Raw genomic sequence first — 22,967 nt, 5'->3', positions numbered from 1 at the left:
TTGTGCCTTACTCACCTACTTTCTTTCTAGGTGAGGATTGATCGAACCAAGTGGTCTCTCCAACTTCCTTTATGGAGCCACGACCTCAACCACACTTCCACTGAGTGTAGTTGCAACACCTTAGTCTATGGTGTATATCCCGTATTGAGGATTTGTAACTTTGCAGGTAGGTTTGCAGCTGGTATGTGTGATCTCATCACTTTAGCAACATCAGTGTACATTCTGAAGCTCGAATATTCTTTATCACTTCACATTTACATTTGTGGAGTACAAGAATCAATATGAGATACAGTGGGAACGCACCACGACAATTCCTGTCATTCCCTTAGAAAATACTTCTTCTTATCTCCCTTTAACGACGGGAAGACTGTCTCATTAAAGTGATAACCCGCAAATATAGCGGTAAGAGATCTCCTGCCAAAAGTTTTAAAATGCGGATAATTGTTGGGACTCATTTCCAACATAACTACTTAACAGTTTTGAAGACCCATCATAGTACGATGTGAATTCGTAATGGCACATATATAGTGCAACCAAAAATGCGTAAGAACACGAATGTCGGGCCTAAATCCAGTTATCAACTGGTACGCATGAAAGGTTGACTAATATTGGGTTCTAAAAACGAATTAAATAAGATGCGTGTAATATTGCATATCCCCAAAGCAATAAAAGATAGGTTGGTACGCATAACCTCTTCCTTAGGCACCATATGTAACCTTTGATGGTAGCCTCTGCGAGACCATTGGGTATATATAAGATGCTCTACATTGATCCTATTAAACATGCAATATTCATCAAGTCCTTTTGATGTAAATTCTCTAGCATTAATAAGGATGGTGAGGCTTTGCACTTTGTATTGTGTAATATGTGCTAGGAGTTTTTAAAACGCAAATTTCTTGGGAACTATAACTAGTCCAAAATGTCAAAACATTCACCACAGCCATAAGTCACTTTAATGGTCCGCATTCTGCATGAATATTTTTCTAAATTTCACCTTGTTATCTTTGTAATATGGATTGTTTACCATTTTCATCTTAGGATGGTCTCGATCCTGTTTTACTGAAGACTTTGTAAAATGAGTGATATGCTTTCTTACTTAAAAGCATAATGGGAGGGAGGAGGGGGTTGTGCATCTGGTATTTTAGAAAAGACTTATTGAGAGATATGTCGTTACTTCGCACTCTGTCAATCTTTTTTTCGTTGTCTCGTCCAGTCAAACACAGCGATGTACATATGAGCCCTTTCAAAACGAAACATCATGTCACAACCAAAGTTCCTTTATGGTTATGTCAAAGTCTGTATGAGTCAATTTCCAACATTTCATTGTCGGAGTCAATATGAATTAAATACCAAATTAATAATATAGTGATTTACATTTCACTAAATTGACTCATTAGTCTCTCTAAAGTATGTTTCCTTCCAAATACATTAGTGACTATAAAAGATGCAATCAATTACATTATCATCACAGTCAGGTTCCACATGATATCCATTTGCATGAGTTTCTTTGGAATTTAACAAGGTGTGATTATCTCTCGGTACATATAGAGATTTTATGACGTTTTTGTTCTATCTTGAAAATAAATTTTTTTTTAGCAGTGTTGCACTCGGTGATCCAATCTTCGTAGTCACATTATAAGGAAATAGTTCAACAACTAGTTTAAATTCCTTAAGCTACTGGAAGAAAAACAATTATGAGTTAGGCATTTTGGGCCTTTTTAGTTTTAATAAGTGGTGTGGCCTTATTACGTAATAAAAGTGGGATTCAACTCAAGTACTTTAGAGTAAATATATATTACGTTTCACCCAATATATCTCAATTGTTTTAGAGAATTTATGTCTCGTGTTTTCATTCCATAGGTGCAGATATTGGATCTAGTTCAACTGAATAAGATAGTCAATTGGCCTGGCAAAGTTCTTGTTGCCATTAAAGTTGATGTGAAAATTGGTTGCTAATATGGTACATGCATTACATTGCTTGTATCAATATCGGTAAGAAAATTCATTCCCAACTCTTTGGTGAGAGCTAGAATTACATCTTAGCTTCATCCCATGTTCAATTGATACATGTACTTTGGTGTCATTACCGCTGGGAGGCGGAAACAAAATACATCTTTATCTCATGATATATATGTCCCTTTTCACATGCTTTGATGGAAAAACGCATGTCCTGTGATAAAATCAAGTTATTTCCTCTCTTTTTTTTTTTTTTTTTTATCCACAACAATTTGCCTTGCTAGACTTTTAGTTGTGCAAAATACATCCTTGTTGTGTCCATTCCAAGGATTCCTATCATGTGCTTACTAAGGAAATTTTTGTCAACTGATTTACGATCTTTTCTTAATTTTGCAACCATTCTGTTTTGCTTTATTGTTTTAAGAATATTGCTTTTTACAATTTTATTAAAAATTCTTGCATGTTGAATCCTGGAGTTGATAATTGCACGATCCTTTTATTGCATTTCTGTTCATTTTTTCTTTTTTGTTACCTGGTTTTTCATATCTTTCGACATGGCTATTAATCTTTATATTATAATTACAATGTTGGGATCCGCCAGTATATGTCTGAGTGTTTGAGTTTTTTTCTGGTGAAGAATAAGGAGACCCGGGTGGTTGATAAATATTTGCAGTCTCGTATGGTGATTGATTTAGTGAAGAATATCTGCTTAACAAATCAGGGTTATATCGGTTCAACTTCTTAAGGATGTAGAAATGGCGTCATACTTGAACCATACATTTCTTGATTTTTTCCATTCTTCTCGAGTTTTATGTTGCTACTGTTTTTAAAAAAATATAAATTCGTTATATAGCAAACGTATGATATTTCAAATACCAAATACAACTTACCACATCACTCCAGTTTCACCGCTCATTTTTTAGCGATTCATTTGCATCAACAAAGCTACCTAATCGTTCATGTCTTGTTGTATTATAACGGCTTGACGACCCTACAACATCACAACATTGTGGATTTCCCGCTTCTTGAAAATTTTGATTATAAATATTCCTGCAAAATGTGTTATATTGTTGTTGAACACCATTGATACTGAAAAAGCGGGGGTCTAACAACACCACCCAATATTTCGCTCAGCAATCTGTATGGACTAACTCCGAAACACTTTCTAGAGAATCAACTAGACAGTCAGACTCAATCTGGATAAAAGTATCTCAAGGAGTTAATATCTCAATCTCTCGATTTAATCTTACTCAAGCAAACTGCTAGTCTCAATTAAAGAGAGATAACTTGGATGGTACCAAAGACCAATATCCAAGGATCAATCAATATCAATCAACAACTGTTAGGTCGGGCTCTTCAATTGATTGATCTAACGCACAACCTGTATTATTTCAATTATATAACAAATATAATACGGAAAAGAAATATCACAGACACCAGAAATTTTGTTAACGAGGAAACCGCAAATGCAGAAAAACCCCGGGACCTAGTCCAGCTTTGAACACCACATTGTATTAAGCCGCTACAGACACCATCCTACTACAAATGAACTTCGGACTGGAATGTAGTTGAGCCCCAACCAATCTCACACTGATCAAGATATAGTTTCGCTCCTTACGTATCTAAATCCCAGCAGGACTCTACGCACTTGATTACCTTAGCTGATCTCACCCACAACTAAGAGTTGTTGCGACCCAAAGTCGAAGACTTGATAAACAAATCTGTCTCACACAAAAAAGTTTATTGAGATAGACAAATCTGTCTCCCAAAAAATACCTATAATTTTTGTTCCGTATTATGATAAATCAAGGTTCATAGGAACCAATTGATAAATCGGACTTACATTTCCGAAGAATATCCAAGTATTATCAATCACCTCAAATTAATCTTGATCGTATGGAAACGAAACAAGATATTGTGGAATCACAAACGATGAGACGAAGATGTTTGTGACTTCTTTTAACCTTACCTATCGGAGATAAATCTCGAGCAAATCTTAGAGAAGATAGTACTCAACACCAAAACCATAGTGAATATCCCCCCATGTGACAAGAATTGATGTCTCATGTGAAAGTCTGTTTTGCTGACGTAGTTTATATTGTCAACTGTAGACGAATTCAACATAGTTCATACTTCAAGGTTATGATGGATGAAGCATGAAGTGTTTCCTGGAACAACAACATGCTTTGTGGACCATAGACCTTGATTTAATGGGTCACTGATGATTGTGACATATCATTGTGCTAGCTGAAGCAGCAATGATAATCAAATAACTTGTATTGAGTAATTACTGATTGATTTAGCAATCTTATTAAACCTATATTTGGGTGGATGAATGGTTTCCGCAAGGTATTATTCCTTCCAACAATGGGGAGAAGCAGACACAAATAATATGGTTAAATGAGCTAATGAAGAAAAACCAAAAACGAAAAACGTGGAATGTCAACAAACTTCAGTTATACTTTGAGGAGCAGGCTATTACACATATCAAAGGAATACAAATAAATAGCGAGAAAGGGGATCCAAAGGGAGTTTTACTACCAAATCGTTCTATAACAAACCAATAAGAAAATGACGAGTAGTTAAGTAACAAACACAAAAATGTGGAAAAACATTTAGGGTATGCATGTAACGCCAAGAATTAAAACTTTCATCTGGAAATGTGCACACTCTATTCTCCCGCTGAATGAAAGGATCAGTCGGATAATTCAAACCATCAACAAGAATTTCCCCAACTGTGGGAAGCAGAAAGAAACTCTAACTCACATTTTTATGAATTGTGATTTTACTAATATTTTTTTTATATAACTGCTTGAATATCGACACGACTCATATGCTATCTGACAACTTAGACTTTCACATATGGTTTTCAACCTGGTGCAGTAGACCCACGAACGCTTATGCAAATGCAAATGAATGGCCAAAGATCCTAGCTACTATTTTGTGGGGAATCTGGAAGACCTGATGTGACTGGGTGTTTCAAAATAAAAAGTTAAACACTAGAAGAACTGCATACTTGATTACCACTGTAATAGACAACAGTAGGCATACTAAATATAACAATGACAATAACCAGCACATTTTCATTAAATACTCTAAAATATCCTCTCAACCAGATCTTTTCACAATAAGAATTAATATTGTGTTGAATCATCCTAATAATTCGAGTAATGTTGTTATGTCTTTAATCAACACTGACTATACAGAGGCTTTGATGGGAGGGATGACCTACTCAGCAACAAGAATTGAAGAGGAAGACATCGCAGAACAGGCAACTTCTACAATGATCCGGTGGTTACTTCAATTAAATCATCCCAGTGTGCAAATTGAAAGTGACGATGAGAAAGTTCCGGGGGCAGATTATTCCATTAGAAAAAAGAAAAACAAAAACTTGGGTTTTGAGATTTAAGTGATTAAAGGTGACCAAAATGTGTGATTCAAATATCAGATTCATAAGTATACTTGTAGACGATGTTTGATCTGCATTTTTTAGGTTGAATTCTTAAAAAAAAATGAATTTTTACAAACTTTTTTGGATGTTCAGTACTGGTTCGGCTATAAAATTACTAGTTGAATATTGTTGGGAAGAACCGTTCGGCTGATATTTCTAAAGGCGAACCTGAGTGTGTGAAAAAATTACATTTGATGTTCGGCTTATTGGAACTGCAATCGTTATTGGCCGAACTTGAACTTCACAGTGTGGTGTTTTAAAAGAAGAGTCATGTTTGGCTTACTATGATACAACTGAACCTGACAGTGTAAAAACACAAGTTAAAGGTTCGGTTATACAACTGCATTTCCAATATGAGCCGAACTTTGCCTTGGTGGGTCGTTTTTATAGGTTCGTCATTTAATCTAACTTTTCGAACTAGCCGAACTTGGATTTTATCCGAAATAAACAAGGTTCGGCTGAAAATAATATATCAGATAACTAGCCGAACCTAAAGGTTTTCTTCATTACAAACGGTGTTCGGCATCAGCCGAACTGTTTTTCTGAAATATTAAAAGAAAAAAAAGAAAAAAAAAAACATAAATCTGGGTTCCAATATGCGGATCTGGAACTAAATCTCTTGCGTAACGCTTCGTACGACTCATTTATACTTGTGGTTTTAATCAATGATCGAAGATTTACGAATCAACAATTAATCGCCGACGAAAAATAAAATCAAAACAGTTTGATAATGACTAAATTAGGTTAGGAATGAAAATGATTTTTGATTAGTTTAGATTTATGTTTTAAAATTAGGTAAAAAATATTTAAATAATTAAAAATAATTAAAAATAACTTATAGTAATCTACCAATTGGGAGGACACCTTTCATAAACCCACCTTAGAAAGGAAAATGATTTTGTACGCCTCAAAATGGGTTTCTACAAGATGGTCAACCACAGACACCGATTTGGATTGGTCTTAAGACAGGAACCAGAAATTACCTTTCTACTTGCGCTGGGAATGTTGTCTCCCATCACACACTTATGCGTCATTTTTGTGTTTTGACTCGTTTTAGGCATCAATTGGAAGGCTGGACATCCCATTTTCTTCGTCATATTGTTGCCATATGTGCCCACGTCATTGATTGTCATTATCCATATTACATTGTAATGCACTTTCTTTTTGTCTCTCCTCTGGAGAGAATTACCACTACTTCAGCACTTCATTCTAAAATAGTATGGTTTATATCTTTAAAAAACAGTACTTTTCTAATGCGCCCAAGTCCAACTAAGTAAAACTACTAGAATTTCGTAATTGCGCACAGCTAGTTCCGTAGTAGTAAGATGGCTATGATCTTTTTGTGCTATACACCACCCAACTTCCTCGTTAACTTTACATACATAATTATCCAGGCTTGATTGGGGTATACCCAGATTAATTTGGGTATACCAAATAAGATAAAATCTAGTCATTACGAAGTAAAACCAAGTCACACTTGACCTTGTATTTTTCTAAATGACTAATATGTCCTTGTTTAATTAACGCTAAATTTTTTGATTAGGTTAATTAATTGAGTTTAGATTGATTGAATAGATTAAAACTTAGGAATTGAAGTTATGAAATTTTGTTTTTGTTTGGACTTTTGTGGGATGATTTTTGATGAAAAAATATTTGTTTTGAGAAGATCTTTTGGAACGGAAATGAAAGCACACTACCTTAACACTTCTAAAGAGGGGATTGCAAAGTTGTTGTATGAAATCATACTCAAAATTAGATCAGAAATCAACACTTTCAGTTCTGAAAGTATGAAAAGTCGGCAAGGTCGACGAATGAAGACCATGCCGATCAACTTTGGCCGGCATGATCTTCATTAGTCGACCTTGCCGACTTTATTTTTTTTGACACACAGGAGAGGACAGAAAAAATTTATTAGCCGGCAAGGTCTTCAAAAAATACCCTGCCGGCTCTTGAGAAAAATGTATTAGTCGGCAAAGTTTTCAAAAAATACCCTGCCGGCTGTTGAAAAAATTTATTAGTCGGCAAGGTCTTCAAAAAATACCATGTCGGCTGTTGAAAAATTTACAGTCGCCATGGCTATTATGAAAAGTCGCCAAGATATGCATGTTACGGCCTCACCGTCTTCAAAAAATACGTTGCCGGCTGTTGAAAAAATTTACAGTCGCCATGGCTGTTATGAAAAGTCGGCAAGATATGCATGTTACGACATTGCCGACTAAAAACACAGAAATCACAATTTTCGATTTTTAACCTAATATAACAATCAGATCACACAACACAATGATGGGTTTGAGTTTGAACATCACTTATAATCTTCTTTTCGCCGGTAGAGTCAACAATTTTTTTGGAAAATCAAAGTTGAATTTTTTTTTATGGATTTGGTTGATGGAAGATGCAGATGAAGAAGAAGAGAAGATTAAGAGTTGTTTAGTTTTTTAATTTTAGGGTTAATGAAATTAAGAAATAGGCTTATTTTTAAGATTTAATTAGTTCAAGGATATTAAAGAAAAATCACCCTTTTTTAACCTCCCCTTAGTAAGGACACTAGGTCCCCTTAAAATTGGGTATACCCCTATTAATCTGGGTATACCCCAATCAAGCCAGGATAATTATGTCGACCGGACTTATTCTTTTAGTTTTTACGATCAAATCGGATGAAAATACTCGAGTCTTATGACACAAAATATAACACTTTTTTATTTTTTCAAGTATCCAGTGCAATAAAGACTTCTTTCTATTTTTCAATGTTAGTAGATAGGTACTAATAATTTACCATGTGTATATATATGGACATGGTAACTGGGAACTGGTGGTTGGGTTTAACTGGGACAAAAGCATAGGACATTGGTTAAGGGCCAATTGAGAAAAATCCCGAATATGAGGGAATGGAGCTAAAACATTTTTCCCAAGGGAATGGAGCTAAAATATTCTCCCGATTAAGCCAAAATATATTGAAAGTCTTTATGAAATATGTCCACAACTACTTTCAAATGGCAAACTCATCATTTCATGAGAAGGTTTCTTCATGTGCACATATAAACATAGGATAGAAAGAAGAATCCGGAAAAGGAAGGTTTATTCCGGCCTAATAGAACTGAGTTGCTCGTGTATCCGTTTGAATTTCTCTTTGAGCTTCTGTATCTGCAAAAGAACATATGGAGTAGGCCAATCAGACAGACGTTGAGAAGTTTTGCCAGAGAAAGTAAAAAAAGATGATAAAAGTATGTACCCTTTTAAGCTCAATCTCCATCTCCCGCTTCTGCTGCCCCAGTGAGTGGCGTAAGTGTGTGACGTTAAAGACACATTCCAATTCATTCTCAAATGCATGCTCTAGGTCTTCTCGGAGGAGGGCTGGCAGCTTGTCCACCACGGGCATTAGAAGGAAACAGTTGAACTGCGACAACACAAAAGAAGGAAAAAAATAGATAATTAGTATTTATGCTAAAGAGCAGCAGAGTTCACTTTAGAAACAAACATGTCGGATTCAAACTAAATGGAAGTAATGGTTTGTCTGTTGATTCTCTGAATCGGCTAGATACAACTTGGTGACACAAGAGTTCTAAATCCCCACTGGAGAAACCCACTTTGTACACCCACGTTCTAACATGGCCACATCTATTGGACTGTTTAACTGACCAATCAGACGGCGAGGTCTATCGGACTAAAAGGTGGTCAAAAGGAAGAAATAAATGACAGTAACATGCACATGTTGCTCAAGCCTAGACGCCCATTAAATTCATTGGAATTACAAATATAGAAACAGGACAGTGCCAACCTTCAGCTCTGCAGATGCCAGGAAATGTTCCCTTATGCCATGGAATATGTGTTGCACCAAAGCATACACAATTCTTTCAGATGAAGGAGCAAGCCTTCGGTTCCAAAGTGTCGTATCTAACAGATCAACAAGCTTTGCCTCTGTTGTTTGAATACCATGTGCGCCCGAGTCCATGCCTGAAGAAGCTAACTGGCTAAGTTTCACATCTGTTCTTGGTTTCAAATCATTCTTCTCATTCATAACTGGCCCAAATGAATCTTGGGAAACGGCAGTAGTGGATGCAACAGTATTTTCAGAGCCAGCAAACGAGTCTAAGAAATGACGAAGTCCAGCCCTATTCTGATAATTTGATGGAAAAGAAGCAAGCAAAATCAGCCAAAAAACTTACATAAAGGAGGACTACGTGCTGCCTGCAAATCTAACTATGTTCACCTTATCATGGATCGACCAGGTGACATAACGTGTGGTGCTCACCAAATCCTCCATACACCTGCAATAGAGTTTAAAGAAGAAAAGGGTAAGTGCAAAACACTCAAGAAGAATACAAACGGCTAAAATATAAGTAGTAAAAAAACTATCATAATAAGCTGAAGTATTTATATCTACTCCTTCACTACATGTCTAGGATTGTGTTTGGCATCCCAGGATATCTAATTTTGAGGAATTGTGATGTTTAGTTTAGATACTATCAAGGAACCTGCAGATTCTCACGGCTTCTGCCTCTTGTTTTTGAGAGCTCAATGCATTATTAACACTAGCCACCTTAATTGAGTCATAATCTGACTGCACCATTAACTTGCACAAATGCAGCCAAAACAGAATCTGGAAAAGTAAAATCAAATATAGGGATATTGAAAGAGAGGTAGAAGGTACTTTTCAAGGCATGCTCGTTCAGTGGTTTCTGCAAAATTATTGAAGGCAGATGCAACACGCCTCAGAAAAACTTCATGGGCACTCAAGTAGTCACCCTCTTTCTGTCCAAATAATTGATAACCTCAGACATCTGAAAGCTAAAATCACAAAAATAACAACAACAAAGAAGACAACAGATACCTGAAGAAGATACACAGATATTGGAAGCAGTCTCTTTAGAATGTGTAAGAGTCTAAAGCCCAGCTGTTCCAAGAAAGAGGGAGTTAGTCACTCGACCAGATATAAACAATTTGTAAACTGATTTCTACACCAGATCTTTTTTTTTTCATGGCAAAGCTGATGAGAATTGAAAAAACATGGATGGTCAAATAGTTGAGCTAAGGGGTAAAATGCTAACAGGATGTTGTAAATCATGATCAAAAGTTTACAACATGCTGGGAAGCCCAACATTTACATGTGATATTTATTTGCAATAATTATTTTGTACAAGTCTAATATGCTTTAAAAAAAAATTGACATGTCTCTTAAGAAACCTCATGTTCATAGTTAGTTAATAGTGAGTTGGTGAATACATCGAGTGTGTGAACAGAGAAGGATGAACATTTCACCTGATGAAGAAAAGGTTCAAATGTATCACGGGCCTTTGCAACAGCAATCACACAAGCAGTTCTACAAAAATAAAGTAGAAAATAAATAAATGAAACATAAATTGAAGAAACTATTATTATGAAATGAGACAAACATGGGAGACCTGGAATAGTTTGTTCCATCATGAATATCTTCGACTCCACATGCATTTACAATCTCTTCCCGTCTAATTTGTGGGCACTTGGTTGCCCCCACCACAAAACGGAATTCAGCCATTGCACGGTGATATTGTGCACCCCCATAAAGGCGCATTCCAGCATTCTGAATACACGCATACAAAAAAAAAATGTAACTACTTATTAATTGAAAGTATGCACGAACTAGTAAACTTGACCAGTAAGTGAAAAAAATTGCATTCATCAGAAAGTTAATAAGAGACACAATGAGGTTTTATGGATCAGAGCTTATTTTATAGCACCGCTCCTGTATTCTGAATACAAAAGGCTCTAGTTACTAATTACAGGTTACGATTCAGCACAAGGTAATAAACTTGGAAAATAATTGATTAATAAATTTTGTATTCAGGAAGTGTTAAAGATAGACAATGAGGCTTACAGGTTGTATATTTTGATAGGATTCCTGCAGTCCTACCAACAAATAGTAACTGTAAACAAGTTACTTTGAAACTAACTGATGATAACATTTTGTAGTCGTAAAATTTAAAACAGAAATATCAAGGCTTTGAGGACAGTTGTATGATTGACTAATTCAGAATACGTGACTAGAGAATCCTCTTAATGTTTTTAGGAAGATTATGATGGAAGGTCATGGGTGAGATCAGCATAACTAGTAATACTTCCTATGATAATAAAAATAATTGAAGACAAAAAGAACTACCCAGATTCCTATGCAATCTATGATGAAAGACTGATATGCCTGCATAGAAAATGTAAATTATAGGGAAAATATAACCAATATTTATATTCCTTGAAGCTTACAGGTATTAGCTTGAATGGGAACTGAAGACCGTCAGTACCCGTGAATGCTCCTCCATTGACCCTCTCATCTTGGAGTGTTTCCCCTGTGACCAAATGTGGAAATGTGTCTCTAGTTAGTCAACTAAAGGATGAAAATGCAACTGAACAAACATACTTTGATGCAGCTATAAGAGTTCCAACAATTGTCTCCAACTCTCTGGCATCCTTAACAACAGCAATCGCGATTTCAAAAAAGAAAGTATACCGAATTTATCAGGCGGTGCGACCACAGTTCCTTTCAAGAGCAGCGACAACTGAAGAGTAAGTAAACACAAGAATCCTGACTAAATTCCAATATGACGGGCAGTATAACTCAAAATTAGAAAATCTCTTCTAGGGAAATGAGAAGTTCGAGTGAGAACCTTGGTCAAAAATGAATCGTGGAATAGACGTCCTTTCTCCTTTAACTTTAATTCGTCCAAGTTGCTGCATTTCATAACACAGTCAGATAGTCATAAATATTTTATAGTCTAAACTCTCTCTTTTCCCATAGATAATTTTATGCTTTCAATTCCAAGTCAATCCTACTCTCGATATGCAAGTCTGTAGTTTAAGAAAGTGAAAGACAAACCTGAGCTCTTGGGTGATTTCATTCAGATTTCTAGTGGTGGTTCTGTGTTCTTTCTCGAGAAGCGGAATGATCAATGGGACACTGTCCATATACCTTGTGACATTGCAAGTACCACACAACGAGGCATCACCACGTTAGCTTCGTGAAATTCAACAATGGGATACCAAAGATATTTTTGTGTACCTTTTCTTCAGCAATTCTTCCAGAAACAACCGAAGGCTGCTTACTCCTATTCTACCTCGTTCTTCCTTAGACAGAGGCCGACCTAATTTTTCCTCTAAGGATGCAATATCTTCCATCTCCCTCAAAGAAACAGCCTGCATTGAGGGGAGATAATGATGAATCGGTAACTTTCAGGAGGATGTGTAAAGAACTAGTTAAACAGAATAGGTTAACTCCATCAAGAATAATTCAATGCGCACTACAGGAAGTGATCATGATGTCCAGGCTAAAACACAGATGGCGATAAGCAAGTGCATTATAGATACTTCACGTGGGCCACACCGGCCACGCAGTATATATATTTTCAACAAACCGGAGGTTCAGTGTAATTTAAAGCAGCCAAGAGGAATTTGATAATTTTTTCATGAAAATGTTTTATTAGGATATAAAACCTACCACCTCTAGTGCTTACATTAGTCAATAACTAGTTAAGGGAGGAAATCACTAAGCTTTTCAGAATTGACGCAATTATTTATTGAATTATTAATTTACGTTTATTTTATTTTGCAACTTGAGGCTATACCTACGCCATGCAACTTGCCTTGAGACACCGCCTCGCTTCGTTAAAGAGGCCAAACAAATTATTGAACTTTCCTTTAAATACTTAGACTCGTGAGAAACTCATGAGCTTGAGCGGTTTAAGTTATCTAGCAACTCAGTAAGATAGACCTGACTCGGCATAGTTGTCTGGGGTATATGTGAATTTCCAAAACTTTGGACTTTGATGGGCATACAAGAGATTTCTAGAACAATTTATGAGCTTATAAATGGACATAGGTCCATAGGATAATGTTAGCTAGACCATGAACGAGGATCAATGTTGTGCTCTTGAGAAAAGCCTAAGTAGTAACATTGTGATACCAGTGAGGAACTTAGAAGACCGAAGGATCGAAATAAGAGATAGCTTTAGGGTAAAAATGAACTAATAAAAGTAATCTCTCAGCCACAAATATGATTAGCTAGAATCTGTTTTTGAAGAAGCAAACAGACAAAAACGCTAAATTTATTTAAAGGATATACTTCATTTTAGAAATTGAAGGACCTGCAACTGGAACAATAAATTGCACAGAAATAACCTGTTTAAACTCATCATTTGACCTGTAGACAGATTCCCGTCCAGTGCCAACTCTTCCAGAAGGTACCGATGTAAAGAAGGGAGAATCACCTAATATGCAGCCATCAAGAGTACAAGCAAGGGGGCTAAGGAAAACCTCTACATCCGAAGAACACGCAAACTGTGGAATTTTTGTGTCTAGTTTGGTTGAGACAATTACAGTTCTTGAGAGCTCAGGATCAATCTGCATGCCGAAAATGCGAAAGAGTTACAATCTATCTTGCATTACATAATAGATCAAACATCAAGAGCTCACCAGTACGAAAAAGCACCAATGTGACCTAATTATATCTTGACAATATCATTAGTCTAACAAGGAAGAACATGCATACTTGCATCACCACTCTTCGTGTAGTAGCATTGCTCCAATCACTGCAATCTTCAAGGCAAAGTATTATGAACTCTTTGTGCTGCATCTTAGCTCTGACAAGGGACTCCACCAGGCGAGCTTGCCCCTGCAAAGTGCAATCATCATCATTAGACAAAATTAAGGTTAAAGTTAAAAATTAAAAGTCTTCACTATACAATATTGGATTCACAGAACACACCTGTAAAGCCCGATTTTTGCGACCAGGAGCCGGAGCTACAAGTCCTGGGGTATCAATTATAGTTAGGTTTGGACAGTATTTATACTCAACGGTTATAATGATTTCCTTCGCAGAGAACTGACATGGTTCATGCTCCAACCTCTTGTTTTCAGCTTCAATGTAAGCCTGCACAATATAGAAATTCAGAGAATAAAATCACAAAGTGTATTAATCTTTCAATCAAAAAAAGACTGCCTCACTTAGCTGCAAGAATAGGTGAACCAATGGAATTAAAACTAGACAACGGCAGGTTTCCTAATTATGCAGCTTTATCTTTTGAAGCCTAAACAATATCAACGAATCTAAGTAGTATCTATCAACCTTCAGAGCCCAAGTATTCATTCCTATATCTCATGACCGCAGAGCCTGTGTATCAACCTTGATGGCAACAAAACTTAGTCCGAGTTAACCACCTAAAACAAACATTGACGTTCCCTGCTTATCACGTAACATATCAGGATAAATAGTTAACATTTGTCATACAAGTTTCCCAAGTATATATTCTTTCTTCAGTCAATCAAAAATGCAAATTTTGCCTATTATGTTCTCTACACACTACCAAAAATTGGAAAAAACATCATATCAAGGAATATATATGAAACCGACCACGATGAGTTAAGATGTACTTACAATCAGGGTTTCATTAGCCATAAATCATCCATATACATAATAACAACAACAACAACATCAGCCGTCACCGAGTCTATTGTTAGTCCACATTAGAAGAGATTCTACAAACAACTGAGTAACCCGCTACACGCACGAACTAGGGTTTTCATATGCACTAATAATGAAATCAAATGTATTGAAAATTCATTAAAAAAGAAAAATCATCTTGTTAGTATCATTATTACTGCTTTTATAAGGAACCACCGCATGATTACAGAACGAATCAAAACCCTTGAAATGAGCAAAATTCTGATAACTTACTTGGATTTGTGGAAGAGATTTCTGTTCAGAAGCTGTTGCAACTGTTGGTTCAACAATAGCAAGATTGTTAGTATCATCAGATGAAACCAGATGACAAAGCGGAAGATCACAATCAGGATTATATTTCATATGAAGAGTAATAGGTCTTCTAGTTTTAGTACCACCACCAACATGGTTAAATTGAAAACCCATTAATGCTTCAACTAAAGCACTCTTTCCATCTGTTTGATGACCTACTACAAGCACTGCTGGTGCATCAAATGGTGTCTGAAATTCTTGAGCTAATCCATGTAGTTCATTGTATGCTTCATATAACATACATTTCTTTTCTTCCATCTCTTCTTCTTCTACTACTTGTTTTTCTTCTCTTGTCATCATGGGTTTTTCTCCTGGTTTATCACCACTCTCCATTTTTCGCTCTTATTTTTGTGTATGTTGTCTAGTGAGATGGAGACATAGATAGGGTGAGAAAGACTTGGGAGATGCCTATTGAATGATGGGGAGGAAGGGGAGCGCTTGTTCCTGCTGGATTTGACCAGTGTGACCCTGTTGCTGCAACCTTTTTACCAGTTGAGTTGTACTTTTGTAAACGTGCACATGATTTGCGTTAGGAAATCTCATTTATAAATCGGGTATGTAGTTGGAGTAGTTGGACTTGCTTCGTTTGACCAGGCAAGGTTTGGAAAAGAAGGTTTAGATGCAAGAAACTAGGGCCTCTATAGTGATTTAAAAAAAAAAAAGACTAGGGCCTTTATTAGAGTATGTTCTGTATAGTCAAGTCAGCTAATATTGACTTGACTAGGTTTTATAATAAGGGTTATAAACACCTCATAATTTGTGTCCGTAGAGTTAATCAAATCATTACCTGTAATAAACAATACATTGCTTTCTTTAATATCTTTACATGGTATCATTTGAAGGTACGACTTAGATAAAATTCTGCAATAACTTTTCAACAAATTTTTCAACGGAATTGTGATTTTTCACTTTATTGAGATCAAATATCCTTTTCAATAACTTTTTGATCTTCATTCAATTTTGGTTGCTCAATTTCTTCAACAAATTTCAAAATCTTGATCTTCTTTAGTTTGAATCTTGGTTCTTTCTTTATCTAACAATGTCGAATACCAGTGGTTCACTGAATATTCAACAACAACAACATCAACATCAACATCAAGAAATTCCAGATCCACAGAGTGCAATTCCTGTTTCCGCTGCTCATATGTATGGTAACGATAATTCGAGTTATTTTGCTTTGACATTCAATAACATAGGAAATTTTGTTTCTTTAAAGTTGGATCATACCAACTTTCTCTTATGGCATGATCAATTCGAATCTGTATTGATTTCTACTAATTTATATGGTCATGCTAGTGGTGAAATTGTTGAACCTCCATCTCAAATTTTAATCTATGGTGTTACTAGTGTTAATCCAAGATGGGTATACTGGAGAAAGGCAGATAGGTTTGTTGTTAGTTGTTTGAAGGCTACATTTACTGAAACTGTCTTTGGTGATGTTCTTGGGATGTCAACTGCTCGTGGGATCTGGCAATATCTTGAATCTTGTTTTAGGTCTCAATTTGGAGCAAGACGTAATATGCTACGCCAACAATTATATGGTATTAGAAGGGGTTCTCAGTCTATCTGTGATTATTTGCATAATTTGAAGATGATTACGGATTCTTTAGCTGCTATTAATGATCGAGTTTCAAATGCAGATTTGATGATGTATGTTCTTAATGGTCTAGACAGAGAATATGGTACTTTTGTAATCTCTGCAATCGTGAAAATCCTTATACTTTTGGTGAGTTAAAAGCAAGATTGTTAACACATGAACAATGGATAAGTGCTCAAACTCAGGAATCAAGTACTTTGTTGGATAATCCTTCAGCTTTTTATTAGAGAAATGTTACTAATGGTAACAAGAATGGGAAGAATAAGGGTAAGAACAAGAATAATCAAGGGCATTTTTCCAAATCTGGTAATAGTAATGTTCAATTTAGTGATGTTGCTGGCTCTACTAGTTCAAGTGCAGATGCTTCAGATTGTGGTTCTACTAGTAGATCTTTTGTGGATTTATCAACTGTTGAATGTCAGATATGTCGAAAAACAGGACATTATGCTTCTAGATGTTACTTCATATATCATCCTCCACCTAGTTCCGAGTCTAAGACTACTGCAAATTTGGCACAGTTTGAAACAGCTTTTGGTGGTATACAAGTTAATTCTGCTGATTTGTGTGATGATCCTTCTGGTGCCTCTACTTCAACTACTTGGATATCTGATTCTGGTGCTTCAAGACACATGACTGGTGACAAGGGGATTCTTCAAAATACTTCTAACTATAAGGGGAAGGATCAAGTCATTGTTGGTAATGGTAAGACACTACAAATCTCTCAAACTGGTACCTCTATTTTACAAACTCCTGAAGCTAGTTTTGAACTTAAACATGTCTTACTAGTACCAGAGATCAAACAAAATTTATTATCAGTTGCACAATTTACCGAGGATAATTGTTGTTATTTTGTTTTTGATCCATGAAGTTTGAGATTAGAGTCCTAAGTTCACATGCTCTTTTAGCTCATGGAAAAATGGTTAACAACTTGTATACTCTCTCACATATCTCTGTCAATAAGAATGCTTTGTTCACTTCATATTCATCTATTATTGCTTCTCCATCTCTGTGGCATAATAGGTTAGGCCATCCCTCTAAGAAAATTATTCAACATTTGCATTCTACTAAAGTCATTGCTCTTAATTCTGACCATGAGAATCAACTATGTCATCCTTGTCAAATTGTTAAAAGTAAAAACTTACCATTTAATATTTCTACTTCTCGTTAATCTAAACCATTAACTCTCATTTATTGTGATGTTTGGGGACCCTCTCCAACCACTTCTCATGTTGGTTTTATATATTATATTCTTTTTGTGGATGATGCTAGTAGATTTCACTGGATTTATCCTATGAAACTCAAAACTGATGTTATTCATTGTTTTACTCATTTCAAATCTCTTACTGAAAACTTGTTTTCTACAAAGATTTTGTGTTTTCAAACAGATAATGCATGTGAACTTGCTAAGGGTTCTTTTAAACAGTTTCTTGATTCCAATGGGATTCATGTTAAATTGTCCCGTCCTAATACACCTGAGAAAAATGGACTAGCAGAAAGAAAGCACATGCATGTTACAGAAATGGGTAATACCCTTTTGTTTCATTCCTCAACTCCTAAAATTTTCCGGTATGATGCTTTTCTTACTGCTACATATCTCATTAATAGAACTCCAACTCATGTTTTATCCATGAAATATCCTTATTAAGTCTTATTTCAAGCTATTCCAGATTACTCATTTTTAAGAGTTTTTGGTTCCATTTGTTTTCCTTTTCTTGGTCATTATAGACCTGACAAATTGTCTCCAAAATCTGTTAAATGCATCTTTATTGGTTATAGTCCACTGCATAAAGGATACAAATGTTTTGATCATGTTTCTCATAAACTACATATATCCATACATGTGATTTTTGATGAATGTAATTTTTACTATAATTTTACTTCTTCTTCATCTGACGTACCAACTTCTGATTCTGATTTAATTCAATCTCCATCTGTGAATGACACTTCTTCTTTACTTCCATCTACTTCAGTTCCTCCTTTTTCTATAATTACTAGATCAATGCAAGGCATATCTAAACCTAAACAGTTTTCTGATTTTGTGCTTCATCATTCAGTTAAGCATCCTATCTCCTGCATTTACAAGTATATTAACCACTATTTCTGAGCCTAAAAACTTTAGAGAAGCATGTCAAGAACCTAAATGGATGGTTCTTATGAAAGAGGATAATGATGCTCTTATGTTAAATGAGACTTGGACTTATGTTTTGCCTGAACCTCACATGAATATTCTTGGTTGTAAATGGGTATATAAAGTCAAATTAAAGTCTGATGGAACTATTGATAGACTGAAGTCTAGATTAGTAGCTCAAGGTTATAATCAGCAAGACGGCGTGGATTTTGGAGAAACATTTAGTCCAGTTGTTAAGTCCACAAGTGTGATAGTGGTTTTAAACTTAGCAGTAATCCATAATTGGTCAGTTAGACAACTTGATGTGTCTAATGCTTTTCTGCATGGTCACTTAGCTGAAAAATGTCTATACGAAACAGCCTTCAGGGTTCACTAATCCAGATTTTCCGGATCATGTATGTCACTTAAAGAAGTCCTTATATGGTTTAAAACAAGCACCAAGGGCTTGGTTCCATAGATTTAGTTCTTTCCTTCTTCAGTATGGTTTTACTAAGTCAAATAATGATCACTCTATGTTTATCTACATCACAAAGTCAGATATGTTGGTATTATTGCTATGTGTGGATGATATACTTTTAACTAGGAGTTCTGATGTGCTTATTAATAAGTTGATACAAGCTTTGAGTAAGGAATTTGTTATGAAAAATTTAGGGGATTTAAAAAAAAACTTGGAATTGAAGCTACTAGATCCTCAGATGTTATATTCTTAACTCAACAAAAATATACATTAGAGCTTCTTACTAAGGCACAAATGTTGGATTGCAAGCCTTGTGACACTCCTGTTGCAAATGATAAAAGGTGTTTTATCACTGATGGAGTCTTATTGTCTGATCCTCTAGCATATAGGACAATTGTTGGTGGTTTGCAATATCTTACACATACAAGGCCTGATATCTGTTTTGCTGTTAATTATGTGTCCCAATTTATGCATACTCCAACTGATCAGCATTTCTTTCTTGTGAAAAGAATTCTAAGATATCTGAAAGGTATTTTGGGTACTGGGATTACTTTAAAAAGAGGGAATATTCATACTTTAACTACATACACTGATTTTGATTGGGTTGGTTGCCCAGACATAAGAAGATCTACTTCTGGTTATGTTATGTTTATAGGTGAGTCTGTTGTTTCTTGGTCTTCAAAGAAACAACCAACTGTTTCAAGGAGCTCAGCTGAAGTTGAGTATAAGGGCTTAACTGTGACTACTGCTGAACTGTAATTTCTTACTTGCTTATTAACAGAATTGAATGTCCCAGTTGCATATCTTCTGCAGTTACCATGTGATAATCAAAGTGTCATTTTCCTAGCTTTTAATCCAGTCTTCCATGCCAGGACCAAACATGTGAAGATAGATTACCATACTTTCAGGGAACTAGTTGAAGATGAAATTATTCATGTTAGTCGTGTAATGACATAGGAGAAGTTAGCCGATGTCATGACAAAGAGTCTCTGTTATCCAACTTTCTTCGGACTGCTACAAAGGATAGTGCAATCTTCAGTTGCTGTCAGTTCTGATTCAAACTAGTTTTACTTCTTTTGGATAGATTGGCTGTTGTTGAGCATCTAGTATTTTTCTTATCAGATTGGCTCTTGTTGAGCATTTACTTCTTTGACTGTTTTACAGACTGACTCAGTTGAGTGCCTGACTTGTTCACTTACAGTTTGTACTTGTTTTCTTTACTTGTTCAGATTGAGGGGATATATTAGAGTATCTTTTGTATAGTCAATTCAGTTAATATTGACTTGACTAAGTCTTGTAATAAGGGTTATAAATACCTCATAATCTGTGTTTGTAGAGTTTATCAAATCATTACCTGTAATAACATTACACTGCTTTTTTTAATATCTTTACAGCCTTTAGTAGTGGCTTCACCCATATGAAACCTGATTGTAGTCATGCCCCTGAACTCAGGAATTTCTATTCATTTTCAACTTAGACCTATGACTAATACTGGTTTTGATTTAAAATGCTTTATTAAGAAAATTCACACCACCAAGTGGGTGAATCTGCATCTTTTGATACGAATAATAGGTAACTTCATTATAAGGCGTGAAATATGCTAATGTTAAGCGTGGTGGAAGACCTCTGAGTCTCTGACTAGTAGTGATGAAAAAACAGATATCGTGGGCCCCCAATATTAGTTACAATGCACGCATCAAGTTCTAGCTAGGATTGTTTTTATTTTCTCACAAAATGATACTCATAAGACTACAGTGCAGCTGAATGAAAAACACATGTTTAGTAATATAATGTTAGTAGTGTAATGAAAGTGTATGTTAGCATTGCTAGCTAAGTTAGTGTACGAAGGAGAATGTTCCACATGATCCCTAAGTATTAGGTCACTCTTGTTTAAAAATTTCCTCATAAACAATTATGGAATCCAAAGTCCCTTAGAAGTAGTGTTTCTTAGTTTGCATACTCTGTTAAGATGATGCTCCTAATATAAATTTCTTTTATAGAGTTGTAAAAGTGCAATCTCACAACTGTTTATTATGCACAAACAATATTGAGACTAACGACCATCTTTTCCTGCATTTTGAATACTCTTTCAAGGTGTGGTCTTACTTTATTGACAGTTTCAATTTGATTTGCGTGTTACTAATAAGATTAAGACTACATTATAGGGATATTATGGAGTATATGTTACCTTTTTCCATCTGGTGGAATTTGTATACATAAATGAATGACCTATATAATCTATAACGGAAAGTCAAGAACTCATACCTAACTTATTGTTTCAGTCAAAATACTCTATATAATTGGTCTTAGAATACCGACACTTTCAGGAGCATTCACTTATCAATTCTAATCATAAATTAGGATATTTTTTAATATCTAGTACTAGACGTTCTCTTTTGTCTCTGTTTTAATACCCCTTTTAATAAAATTTGTTATTACTTTGTTAACATAATAATAAAAAAAAATGTATGTAAGTGAAGCGTGAGATTACAAGTGAGCGAAATAGAAAGCGAGAAGAACCCAAGTAGCTTCCCACTCTTTTGCAAGTTAAATTTGGTTCAAGTTATCACCTTAATTCGATCAAACAACCTACAATTGTATAAGAACCAAGATGAAGTAAATCTGATCCTAGTACAACAAAAACAATCAGCAAAAAGAAGAACTTTTTTAGCTTAATTTAGCAAAAGAAAAGTTAGGGCTTTGACAGAAAAATAATGGAAAGTGACTACAACTCAAGTATTTATATTCAACAACCATCAATACCACTTTTTCATAGTGAAAACTATAATTTTCTGGGTCATCAAAATGAAGAGGTTGTTCAAGTCTCAAGATGTATGAGAGATTGTTCAAAATGGTTTTGATGAAAGATATAACTAATCTAACACAACCTCAAAATGATTTATACAAGGAGGATAAGAATAAGAATGCTAAAGTATCCATGCATATTTAGCATGGAATTGGTGATACTCTTCTTCCTAGAGTAATTTATTCATCTAAAGCTAAGGACGCTTGGGATATGCTACATGAAGAGTATAAGAAAACAAGAAGGTAGGAGAATTAAACCTTCAATCTTATAGAATTTTTTTTTTCTATCGTAAAATGAAGGATAATGAAAACTTAAATGAGTTTTCTCTAGAGTTATTGAAATTGTTAACCAATTATTGATTGTATGGTGTGAACAAAAAAAAAGGAATTGGTGCGAAAAGTTTGATTTACCTGAAGTATTAAGTTGAACCTATTGTGGTTGTTTTGGAGAGTCTATGAGAAAAGCGTGTCACGACACTCGGAGAAGTCGAATGAAAAAAAATCAACTTAAATTCAAAAAATTCAGAAATGAAGAAGAATGCGCACAAAGGTGATGCATCCACAAACCACAAAAAGATGAGGAATTTACAACGACTACAAAAAATGGTGATTCTTAAAAGGTACCAATTTAAGTGAAATTTTTGTAAGAAGAATGATCAGTTGGCGAAAGATTGTTGGACAAAGAAATGCCCCAATGTCACAAGTATGAACATCTAGAAAAAGACTGGAGTAAACATTTGAAGTTTAGATAAAAACAAATATAATTTAAAACATCTAAGAGATTAGGATCAAACTTTG

The 22,967-nt window shown here is 35.2% G+C and overlaps 1 protein-coding gene across 3 annotated transcripts; it reads right to left on the bottom strand.

Annotated features, from left to right (window-relative positions):
- Positions 1–8,312: 8,312 nt before the first annotated feature.
- On the bottom strand, positions 8,313–15,608 carry LOC113346417 (dynamin-like protein ARC5). Of its 3 annotated transcripts, XM_026589951.1 has the most exons (18): positions 15,266–15,607; positions 15,105–15,145; positions 14,136–14,300; positions 13,920–14,042; positions 13,550–13,771; positions 12,435–12,568; positions 12,252–12,344; positions 12,043–12,106; positions 11,886–11,934; positions 11,642–11,724; positions 10,807–10,964; positions 10,664–10,724; positions 10,236–10,298; positions 10,056–10,156; positions 9,615–9,672; positions 9,183–9,521; positions 8,637–8,801; positions 8,313–8,548 (listed from the first exon to the last, which is right to left on the bottom strand). In XM_026589951.1, the coding sequence occupies exons 1-18, from the start codon at positions 15,513–15,515 to the stop codon at positions 8,483–8,485; spliced, it is 2,235 nt and encodes a 744-aa protein (XP_026445736.1). In that variant the 5' UTR covers positions 15,516–15,607; the 3' UTR covers positions 8,313–8,482. The 3 variants fall into 3 exon arrangements, with proteins under 3 accessions (XP_026445736.1, XP_026445735.1, XP_026445737.1); XM_026589950.1 differs by having other exon boundaries at positions 15,105–15,608; XM_026589952.1 differs by lacking the exons at positions 15,105–15,145; positions 15,266–15,607 and adding an exon at positions 14,496–15,072.
- Positions 15,609–22,967: the final 7,359 nt, after the last annotated feature.

The sequence above is a fragment of the Papaver somniferum genome, unplaced genomic scaffold (assembly GCF_003573695.1).
Source record: "Papaver somniferum cultivar HN1 unplaced genomic scaffold, ASM357369v1 unplaced-scaffold_99, whole genome shotgun sequence".
In the NCBI taxonomy this organism is placed as follows: domain Eukaryota; kingdom Viridiplantae; phylum Streptophyta; class Magnoliopsida; order Ranunculales; family Papaveraceae; genus Papaver; species Papaver somniferum.
Note: the sequence above shows the minus strand (reverse complement) of the source record. Positions and strands in the feature narration are given on the sequence as shown.